The sequence below is a fragment of the Pyxicephalus adspersus genome, chromosome 2, assembly GCF_032062135.1.
Source record: "Pyxicephalus adspersus chromosome 2, UCB_Pads_2.0, whole genome shotgun sequence".
Classification (NCBI taxonomy): domain Eukaryota; kingdom Metazoa; phylum Chordata; class Amphibia; order Anura; family Pyxicephalidae; genus Pyxicephalus; species Pyxicephalus adspersus.
Genome location: NC_092859.1, coordinates 39,649,202 through 39,660,611, shown reverse-complemented (window position 1 = coordinate 39,660,611; position 11,410 = coordinate 39,649,202). Strand labels below are relative to the sequence as shown.

The 11,410-nt window shown below is 39.2% G+C and overlaps 2 protein-coding genes across 4 annotated transcripts in view; both read left to right on the top strand.

The window, feature by feature from the left end:
* The window catches only part of LOC140323449 (zona pellucida sperm-binding protein 4-like), a 53,866-nt gene that overhangs the window by 14,402 nt on the left and 28,054 nt on the right, over window positions 1-11,410 (top strand). The window contains exons 9-11 of one of the 3 annotated variants that reach the window (XM_072400505.1): window positions 12-90; window positions 278-394; window positions 1,011-1,190. The exons of 1 other annotated variant lie outside the window; for it this stretch is intronic. In XM_072400505.1, coding sequence (XP_072256606.1) covers window positions 12-90; window positions 278-394; window positions 1,011-1,168 — 354 coding nt within the window. In that variant the 3' untranslated portion in view covers window positions 1,169-1,190. Of the gene's footprint in view, window positions 1-11; window positions 91-277; window positions 407-1,010; window positions 1,191-11,410 lie in introns of those variants that run through there. One more of the 3 variants, XM_072400503.1, reaches the window with a different exon arrangement.
* Window positions 3,758-10,074, top strand: LOC140323447 (zona pellucida sperm-binding protein 4-like). Its single transcript, XM_072400500.1, has 12 exons — window positions 3,758-3,916; window positions 4,630-4,751; window positions 5,240-5,336; window positions 5,695-5,850; window positions 6,690-6,880; window positions 7,204-7,298; window positions 7,418-7,545; window positions 8,597-8,786; window positions 8,868-9,018; window positions 9,215-9,293; window positions 9,479-9,607; window positions 9,895-10,074. The coding sequence occupies exons 1-12, from the start codon at window positions 3,859-3,861 to the stop codon at window positions 10,050-10,052; spliced, it is 1,554 nt and encodes a 517-aa protein (XP_072256601.1). The 5' UTR covers window positions 3,758-3,858; the 3' UTR covers window positions 10,053-10,074.

Here is an 11,410-nt window from a genome sequence, read left to right as displayed (position 1 = left end):
TTCTCCTACAGGTATTCTTTCACTGCAGCGCCTCAGTATGTGTCCCATCTGCTACAGATTCCTGCATTGTGAACTGCCCACAAAGGAAAAGTAGGGTGGCTTTAAATGTCCTATTCTAAACTTTCTGGCTTTCCATAATTTCTTCTTGGATCTTGTTTGGTATAGTTTTAACTCCTCTAATTAACAGATATAGCTGTTGCATTAGTCACATTAAATCTGTCTTTGCTCTCATGACTTTAAGACTCCAGTTTTAATAGCTAAAGTTGTCTTATTGCAGGGAGGATGGCTGATACAGTTGAGAGGCAATCACTAACTGTAACTTCTGATGGACCTGTGATCTTCAGTGGGGATAAGGACTTTGATTCAGATGAAGATCTTGCTGAAGTGGCGACTGGTGAGCATTCATGTATGTAATGTTTTTAAAACTTTTTTTTTTTTTTTTTTTTTCTCTTCATGGTACATAAAATGTCCACTAGTATTCACAATACACATTTTAAGGAAAATGTGTATATTTACAGCTGCCATACTAGGCTTAGTCTTTTATACTGTAACCAGCAACAAATGTAAAAGTTGAGGTGACATAATATGGACTTCTAGTCATTAAACCTAAGGAAGCAAATTTTAGAATTACTCTATATTTGACTTGGTTGTCATTTTGAAAAACCCTTTTTCTAACTGGTTTTCATGGTGTAGTAACATGTTACAACCAGACCTCATATCTGGAGGGGCTATTGGAATGCAGAAACTGCAGGGCTGAGCTTGCTTCTGGTCATATAGGTGGGGAGGGCATACCTTAAGCTAAACATTTGCTAATGCATTTGTACAATTCTACATTGCCAAATCATCTAGTACAGTTTGGCTTGCTTTACAATATTGTAAGACTCTTGCTGCTTGTCTCAAACACGCATTAATATAAACCAGTGAAAATCAATGAAATATGGGTACATGTAGTTTTACTTGTAAATTAATGTCTGTGCACTAAAATGTACTTTTTTTTTATCTTTGCATAGATGACCTGGCTTCTAGTCCTTACATGCTTTGGCTAATAGGAACAGCAGTTGTTGGCTGTGTCTTGGCAGTTATCCTTGTTGGTTCTAGCCTGTACAGAAGATGGAACAGAGTTGAAAGCAAAACAGAAAATTGTCCATTGACCTCTGTAAATGCTTAATAAAATGAGCTGTTTTTCAAAATATTGTGTGGTTCTGTCAAAGATAATGGAGTCTCATGTACAGTTTCTGTCAAATTTATAACTCTCAGGGTATTAAAACTGGGATGTTAAATGGGTGAATATGATTTGTTCCAGTACTGATGGAAACTAACCTGGGCTTGCTACTGATTCATGGCATTCAATAGAAACCATCCACAGCAGTACAAGGGAGTGAGGTTCTTCCTTCTACTAGGCACTCTCCCCCCCCCCCCCCCCCCACAACTTGGACACCCCAGCTAATACTTCACAGCAGGCACAACCTGAAATTGGTCCAGATGGAGATGCCAGGCAGCCATTTAAATAGGCACAGATCTATGCAAGATGTAGTCTTTTGGGGCATCGCACACCTGACACTGGGGAACTGTAAGGACACTGTAGGAATTTGTCCCCATATGCATTCTATCAAGACTTCTATTGTTTTGGGAGCTGGTTATTTTTACCTTTTGAGTGTTTAAAAAGCAAATAGTTTTTACAAAGAAATATTATCAAGCAATAATACACAGAATGTGAACTCCTGTGGTGCATGCTTCTGACACAGGATGGTACAGTACACATTAGTTAGAACCCATCTGTCATAACACAACATTATGTGCAAGCTTCTTGCATTTAATGATATTGTGAGGCCACCTGCTTGCCCAAGTACCTTCTGGGTGGGTGGTGCCCCTCCTAGGGGAGCTTGTTCTGAGCTAAAAAGTAAATGGCCCATGTTGACCAGGTAGTTCTGATAGCTGGGCCAGAACCTTGGAATAGTGGTGCATGGTACTGAATACAATGGCCCCCAGACACCATGTGATTGCTGTTTTGCTGGCCTCTAAGTGGCTACGTGTCTATGTATGGCTGGCACAGCCGATTTGGTGTCTGTCATAAGGATGAATTATTTTCTTCTATGCAATTATGTTTTCAAGGGTTTTATATCAGTAAGATAAAACCACTACTCCTTACCGTGGTCAGTCAATTTACTAGTTATTTCTTCCTATTCTGTAACAGTCTGAGGAAGCCTTTGAGGTGACATTTGGCTGTTGGATTTCTGGTGCTGCAAACAAACTTTCCTGATTGTTTGTTTCTGGTGACAGGAGGACAAGTGGCACATTGTGTCCTCTGTAGGAAATACAGTAGTTTTTCATTGATCTGCTAGGACAAATCTGTAAATGTCAAGGGACAGCTATAAACATGCTAGTGTTCCAACTTGACATACACCACTACATTCTTCCTGCATGTTATAGCCTTAAACTGTTGCAAGGGCACTGATACATCCCTGTAGAATAATATAGCTCTAGACTGGTTTTCTGCTCTGCATTGAATTTTAATTAGTGTGTGATCATTGTGCAATACAGACTTGGGCTATGTACACACGTGCAATAATTGTCTTTGTAAAGGACCTGTCATGATCCTTTCTAAGGACTGCACAATGTATGAACGAGTGCTATACATGCAGCACCATTCTCTATGGAGAGGGGAGGGGGAGAAGAGAGCAGCACCCCGCTGCGCTCTCCCTTCACTTGTATTACCATTATTCTTCATTAGTGGATTCACCAGGGCGGTCGTTCGGATGACAAGAGCTCTACATGCAAGATTCCTGTCCGATATCGGCCCTGAGCCGATTATCATACGAGAATAATGGCACATGTGTACATAGTCTTTGACAAGCAAATTAGTGGCTAATTACAGGCCATTTGCCATAAATACACACCCAGGGCTACGTCATAGGTTCAAAATGTGGGATACTATGGACGGTCCATTTCATGCATGCTTTGGGTAAATCCAAACTACTCCTCTCCTTACACTGTTTCATACAGAATTCTTCAATGTGTTCCACTGTGCATTACATTATACTAACTGGTCTACCCAGTTCTATACTCTATATATATTATGTCTGTTACATATGTGCTTTGCACTATACTCTATAATTCAATTAAAATTCATAAAATGGTCCTATTGATAGTACCAGTAAGTCCACTCCACTTAATGCAACTTATCTCCACTCAAGTCCACAGTACATTACACTAACTGGTCAGGTCTGTGCTCTATATAATGTGTAATGCATATGAGCTTTGCACTATACTCTATAATGCAATTAACAGAACATTGTCTTATTAATAGTAACAGTAAGTCCACTCCACTCATGTGCAGTCCAGTGCAGTCCACTCCACTACAAAAAAAGAATCTGTTTTGCAATGCCTTGCTGTGCAACAGAATTAATGTCCCTCTTTGTTAAGTTATTATTAAAGCTATTTTTTTAAAGGATGCTTCTCATAATCTGTATAGAAATGCCACGTGTTTCAGTCATCAAGGATATTTTTTTTCTGATGTATCACGTATACTGAGTCATCATTTAACAAATATATGAAATATTAAACACAAAATATTACCAAAAATGTTTTTGTAAGGATTATCAGCTACAAATGAGTTAAATAAAACTACCCCTCACCTGATTGCTGTTACTATCACAGTACACCTGGGCTCACTACCATAGCTGTCCAATCACTTTACTGATTCAGCATATAAATAGTGAATTTCACCTAGTGCTAGTATTGGTAGCTGCTGGAAAGATGGTGTTGGCTCTTGTAGGGGTGCTTTGGCTCTGTGGTTTTGTGGCTGGTGGTTTGGATTCTTGGGATGATCCATCCCGCTTGCGCTGTGGGTATGATTACATGCAATATTCTCTTCCTTCTGTTCTGGATGATGCAGCTTTTGTGCTCTCTGTTATAGGTGAGTAAAAGTTATATTTTTTTTTTTTTTTTGTGTGCATGTGCTAGTCATTGTAGATGTGTCTTTATAGTAAAGAAATATACTGGTTGGACTACAGAATGAACTTTAAATGAATGGGATCAGGGTCCTTTTAGACAGCAGTGCAGGTTGTTTAATATACAGCAACCTCTTTCACTCTTTTGTAAATGAGTAGTTGCATCTCCATTGTTATAAGACTTTACTGTGGGGAGGACTTTTGGTCATCCCAAGACTTGCCAACCCCACACCTTTCTACCTCTGTATGGGGGATCATAGTTCTATGCTTGTGCTATAACTAGCATGCTGAGGTCTTGGCTTTAATGTTTGCTTTTGTAACCCAAGACAATGCATACCACATGTAAAGCTTAGAGGAAGGTCTTCTGCTGAGTGTCAAATGTGAAGGGGCTTAGCCTTATGTCCATCAGACCATTCACATGGCTAATGCAGCCATGTCTAAAGTATAGAAGATTCAAAAATTGTTTGTATGTATATGGCAACAGACAGGGGTCTAACCTTTCTCTGCTCTATTTAAAACTAAAAGTGTTTTGGATTTAGGTAAGATTTAAAAATGTTCTTCAATCCCTAATACTTTGAATCTTTGTCAGAATAAAATAGAAACACATGCCAGTATTATTCAGGTGCCCTAAACCTGCACTTGTCTAGCAAGTTACTAAAACATAATTTTATTTTTTAAGATCATAATGGAAAACCTCATTATCTGCATAATAGCTCTGCCTGTGGCACATGGATAGGACAGGATTCTGATGGATCTATAATGGTTACTGCTTCATTTGATGGCTGCTTTGTCAAAGAACAGGTAAGCTGGTCAAAATGGTGGGAGCTCAATTACCTCATAGAAAACCTTCTGGTTGGAATAGGAATGGACTGGAATGATAGATGGTCTTGGTGTGGTTGATGCATAATTTCCAGGCTTTTAGTTTACCTCTGAGCTTTGGTGTGACCTGCTTTTGTTTTGGATTAAAACAAAGGTGGGCTCATATGAGCATTGTTTGGAGGATTTCATTCCATTTATCTACTGACAAGTTCATGAGATAAATGGGCACAGTGAAAGGAAGTTAACCTATCCATTCAGAACTATGTTCTGTTTGTGCCCAGTTTTATTCCCAGTAAATTTCATGCTGAATAAGTTCTCAATATGGAGCATCTTGGCAATAAAACCATCTCCTCTACTGGGGGGGATTTCTCCTGTCGCTGGACATTGAGGTGAGGGATGGGTGTACAATTGATGAGACTATTTCTATTTAAACTGCTTAAATGTGTACTTTGGCTTTTATCTGACTTCAGGAAGGGGAACACATTATGACTATCAGTCTAGAAGAAGTTCTCCGTGATGGAAAACCCCAGTACCACAAAAAGGATCTCAAGTGCCCACTTCTTCCAGGTGAATTTTGGCTTAAAATCTGGAATTGATTACTGGAGCCTTCCAAGTGGGGAAAATGACAGCAGACACAGATATGTGGTGCATTACATGAATGTGAATATTTGCGTTTTTTTTTTTTTTCTGTACCTGGCCTTGCTATTCTTGCGTTTTTACCTGTTTGGGCCTATAAATTAAATTCCAGAGGTCTGGCCTACCACATGACAAATCTTTGGCCAACTAACACCCGATTTGTAAGAATCGCATACCATCCCAGCTAAATTGCAGTCTGATAAAAGAACAATTATATGAAATAGGGAGGGAGCGGTGTGTACAGTATTGCCTAAATTGCTGCCTTGTACTAACTATAATTTCTCCAAAGCAATGGATGCTCCCAGTAATGATGAATGTGCTGCTATCCCGAGAGCTGACCGTATTTCATGTGCTAACACAAGTGTATCCAGAGGGCTTTGTGAAAGTGTTGGATGTTGCTACACCCAAAGTGACCCTGGAAATCCCTGTTACTATGGAAATAAATGTAAGTTTGAAACACTATTTTTAGGCTTGGTCCACACACTTTCCCCAGCGTTTAACCTGAGGCTTTTAAAGCGTTTGTTTGAAATCCCTATGCATTATAATGGATTATTCTACACCAGGACGTTTCCTTGAGGCACGTTTATGGCGCTTATCTGAAACGTGTTTGCAACATTTAAAAAAAAAAAAAAAAAAAAAAATGATCAAATGGGAGCATTTACCCTCATTTTTTTTATCACTTATGTAGACCCAGCCTTGGATGTCTGTGTATAAAGGCTTATCTTGTCCCAAAGTATCTGAGATTTGCTGAAGGTGCATATTGGATAACTAGATCTGTTTTCAATGATTTTCCTGATGCTTTACAAATGTCCCCCCCAAATGTAAAGCTTGTGTGGGCCTCTAAACCCTGGCAGTACATGGGGCCTTTTCTAACGTCAAAACTTGTTATGGGGATGGGTAAGTCTAATCTCCATTTCCCAACTATTATATTGAGATTTTAGCAGACATGGCACTTATTTTCTTAGTAGGTTAAGATGCAAAAATCACAGAGGGGTAAACCAATTAATCCCGATGCACCAATTAGTTAGGCTGACAAGCATGTTTGCTTTGTTTTAATCAGGTTCAATGACATGGACTGGTATTTAAAGGAAAAAAAACAGAATTGATTCGCACAAAGTACTGTGGTGGAGGGATATTGATGGCTTACACAAATGTTCCTCTTGCAGCCATGTCAAGTGGCTATCTAGGGCCAGAAATTTCATTTTTGTCTCTAGTATTTGCTTTTAGGTAATGGAAGCCAAATGATGAAATCAGTCTTTCCACTAACATGCATTTCTCTTATAGTGACTGCCCAATGTACTGATGACAACAACATGGTGGTGGTTGTGTCCAAAGACCTCACTTTGCCATCTTTAATACTGGATTCAGTCAATTTGGTTGGCGTGGACTCCACCTCATGCCCAAGTTTGAGCATTTCAAAAACCAACTCATTTGTTGGCTTTAGGTTTCCTTTGGCATGCAATGTTGTAAACCAGGTAAGATATTTAAGAAATATGGTGGACTGAATAATGGCTAATGTGGAGAAACAGCTGACTTAACCAGGAGTTGGGTAAATTTAAGTCTGGGGGGGGGGGGGAGTTGCCCTGTTTGGGGGGGGGAAAGGCTTTCCTGGTTAAACAGAAATACATCTTCTTGGACCATAATTAAAATGGTCTGCATGTTAATTGGTGAGAACCAGGAAGGGGAGTTGGATGGAAGAAAGTCAGAGCTGGTTTATCATATTGGTGTAGTCACTGTTTGTATACTAAAAACAAATTGCATGGTAGATTGGTAACCGATTTCAATTGCTTTTGAACAGGCTCCTGATGGCATGATCTATGAAAGCACACTTGTTGCAACAAAAATAATTCAAACATGGCAAGGATACTCTATCACAAGGGACAGCAGTGTAAGGTAAGATACCAGATTTGGAAATTGGGGAGTATACAAACGTATGACATTGCCTTTCCACATTTGGTACAAATCATGGCTTATTCAACTTTTGTTATTTGAATTGTAATGCTCTGACTTAGAATAACTGTTCGCTGCACGTATGGAAAAACTGATGTTGTCCCTCTGGAAATCGAAGTGCTGACCTTGCCGCCACCATCTCCAGTGTCCACTCAAGGACCTCTCTTTCTGGAAATGAGAATAGCTACAGGTAATATGGCAATTTGTCACCCATAAACTCCCACATGAAAATGTTGGGCAAGTTATGGCCAGGTGTGGATAAAGCAAGATGAGACAATATTGCCAAGGTGAGGGAGTGACGGAAGTCCATACAGGGTACTACAACATGTACTATCTCAAAATACACTATGCATGTCTAAGGAAACGGTAAATCAACTTTTGTTCTGTTCATGGTTTCTATTATATTTAATTGGACCATATGGTAACTAAATTACAATTCTAAATTGGCCAACATAATTAGGAATGGAATCCTATAGAAATCCTTTAATGCCAAAATATTTTTCCAACCCCTGAATGCATATGCATTCAAAATAGAACCTTTCATTAAATCTCCTTAATCATACACCCCTAAAATTGATTACTTTATCACAATAACAATATTTTCTGGCAAAAAATGCTTTGTCATGTGGGGTTTTTTACCAGTTAAAAAGTATGTTTTCCCCCATGATTGTGAAACCAGACCCTTCTATAGATTAGGGACCATCCTAGATGGTAAAGGGGGCAGCAAACCCATATCACTTTTCAAAAGTCATTAGGGATCTTGTTTTTCCAAATAAAGGGGCAATAATCATGTAGCGTGCCCCCTCCCCTAAGGAGGGGGGACCAGACCCACCTGCTCCCAGGAGGAAAGGGCCTTGTGGGATAGGGCCACTTAGTAATTTTAAATCTGAAAGCCCTGTTTAATAAGGGCAGATGTCTGCCACCCCTCTTTGGTAAATGGAATACAGGCGTACTGTATATCAATCCATATAAGATTTAAATATACAAAATCTTCTATTTTAACTAATGTACGAGTCAATAATGTAATCTGATGTGGAAGAACAGGCAATGCCTTTAATGTGCAGCTTGTTTATATAAAGCTGCTACTAATCATGTGCACTTATTTTAACCTAACACGATTAAATAATAATGGCAGAGTAGAACATGTGAAGTACAGGATTAGTCATGCTCAATGGCTGCATTCTGAGATTTTTTTTTTTTTTTTTTTTTGACCATGGTGTGAGCATATCTTCTGTTTCTAGATGGAGCATATAATTCATACTTTGCTGAAGAAGACTACCCCATTGTAAGGGTGCTCAGAGAACCTGTCTTTGTGGAGGTTCGTATTTTAAACAGAAATGATCCCAGCCTGGTTCTTGTCTTGGACAATTGCTGGGCAACCAACTCTGCTAATCCAACTGATGATCCTCAATGGCCAATCTTGTTTAATGGGTAAGTAGCTGTAGTTGAGGATCATGTAATACCACAAATAAATTGAGCTTTAACAAACTAGCTTGTTTTTGTTTTTTTAAGTTGCCCATTTCCTGGAGACAACTACCTGACTGAAAGGCTTGCTGTTGGAGCACCTTCAGAAAACTTAGCTTTTCCGAGCCATTACCAGCGTTTTATGGTCAGCACCTTTACTTTTGTGGATCCCAACACCCAGGTTGCTCTTGGTGGACTGGTAAGACAGTTGAAAACTTGGTTATCAAGAATGCCTTTTAAATTATCACTTAGTGATGAGAAAACAAAGTTATCAGTGTATCTATGTGGGTGATTGGCCAATAAAGGGGAACAATGCTTTGATAAAATACTTTTATACCTTAAATGGATTCTTGCTTTGTGGCTTAAGTGATGGGATATTGCCTCTCCTTCTACAGGTATTCTTTCATTGCAGCGCCTCAGTATGTGTCCCATCTGCTACAGATTCCTGCATTGTGAACTGCCCACAAAGGAAAAGTAAGATAGGCTTAAATGTCCTATTGTAAACTTTCTGGCATTCATACTTTCTTCTTGGGTCATGTTTGGTATAGGTTAACTCCTCTTATTAACAGATATAGTTGTTGCATTATCAATTTAATCTTTCTTTGCTCTCATGACTTCAAGACTCCACAGTTTTAATAGCTAAAATTGTCTTATTGCAGGGAGAATGGCTGATATAATCGAGAGGCAATCCCTAACTGTAACTTCTGATGGACCTGTGATCTTCAGTGGGGATACGGACTTTGATTCAGATGAAGATCTTGCTGAAGTGAAGACTGGTGAGCATTCATGTATGTAATGTTTAAAACTTTTTTTGTTTCATGGTACTTGAATGTGCAGTAGTATTCACAATACAAATTTTAAGGAAAATATGTGCATATAATGGCTACCATACTAGGCTTAGTCTTTTATACTGTAACAAGCAACAGATGTAAAAAATGTGATATAATATAAACCTAAACATGCTTGTAGAAGGAAGCACATTTTAGAATTACTATAGTTGACTTGGTTGTCATTTTGAAAACCCCTTTCTTAACTTTTTTTTTTTTTTTTTTTTTTTTTTTCTTCCTTGGCATAGATGACCTGGCTTCTAGTCCTTATATGCTTTGGCTGATAGGAACAGCAGTTGTTGGCTGTGTCTTGGCAGTTATCCTTGTTGGTTCTACCCTGTACAGAAGATGGAGCAGAGTTAAAAGCAAAACAGAAAATTACCCATTGACCTCTGTAATTGCTTAATAAAATGAGCTGTTTTTCAAAATATTGTGTGGTTCTGTCAAAGATAATGGAGTCTCATGTATAACTTCTGTCGAATTTAAAACTCTCAGGGTATTAAAGTGAGATGTTAAATGGGTGAATATGATTTTTTTCAGTACTGATGGAAACTAATGTGGGCTCGCTAATGATTCATGGCATTCAATAGAAACCATCCACAGCAGTACAAGGGAGTGAGGTTCTTGCTTCTACTAGGCATTCCCCCCTCTTAAACTGGGACACCCCAGCTAATACTTCACAGGTGACACAACCTGAAATTTGTCCAGATGGAGATGCCAGGCAGCCATTTAAATAGGCGCACAGATCTATGCAAGATGCAGTCTTTTGCGGCATCGCACATCTGACGCTGGGGAACTGTAAGAACAATGTAGGCCTCTGTCCACATATTCTATCAAGACTTCTATGTTTTGGGAGCTGATTAATTTTAACCTAAGTGGTTGAACAGAGCAAATGGTTATTGCAAGAAAACACAGAATGGGAACTCCTGTGCTGCATGCTTCTGACACGGGATGATACAGTACGCATTTAGTTCATAATACAACATTATGTGCAAGCTGTAGTTTAATGATATTGTGAGGTCTCCTGCTTGCCCAAGTACCTTCTGGATGGGTGGTGCCCCTCCTAGGGGAGCTTGATCTGAGCTAAAAAGCAAATGGCCTATATTGACCTGGCAGTTCTGATAGCTGGGCCAGAGCCAGGACCTCGGAATAGCAGTCCATGGTTCTGAATGCAATGGCCCCCAGACATTGTGTGTGTAGGTTTTTTTTCCATACAATAGTTTTGCTAGTGTCTATGAATGGCTGCCACAACCTTTTTTGTGCCTGTCATAAAGATCTATAAAGGAGAATTTCCTCAATGCAACTTTGTTTTCAAGGAATTTTATCAGTAAGATAAAACCACCTAATTCCTAACCGTTCTATTCTGTAACAGTCTTGAGTAATCCTTTGAGGTGACACTTGGCTGTTGGATTTCTGGTGCTGCAAACAAACTTTCCTGATTGTTTATGGTGACAGGACAAGTGGCACATTGTGTCCTCTGGAGGAAATACAGCAGTTCTTCATTCATCTTCTAGGACAGATTTGTAAATGTCAAGGGATAGCTATAAACATGCTAGTGGTTCAACTGGACATAGGCCACTGCATTCTTCCTGCATGTGAGAATTTAACTGTTACAAGGGCACTGATATGTCCTGTAGAATAATATAGATCTAGACCGGTTCTCTGCTCTGCATTAAATTTTAATTAATGTGTGTGGTCATTGTACACACATGCAAAGATCTGTCACAATCCTTTCTAAGGACAGCACAATGTATGAACGAGTGC

Excerpts from the sequence above, each read along its gene's own strand:
- LOC140323447 (XM_072400500.1), top strand. The coding sequence starts at position 3,859 with ATGCAATATTCTCTTCCTTCTGTTCTGGATGATGCAGCTTTTGTGCTC. Across the intron at positions 5,337-5,694 it reads CAAGTGCCCACTTCTTCCAG|CAATGGATGCTCCCAGTAAT; the intron begins GTGAATTTTGGC and ends ATTTCTCCAAAG. Across the intron at positions 9,294-9,478 it reads GAACTGCCCACAAAGGAAAA|GGAGAATGGCTGATATAATC; the intron begins GTAAGATAGGCT and ends GTCTTATTGCAG.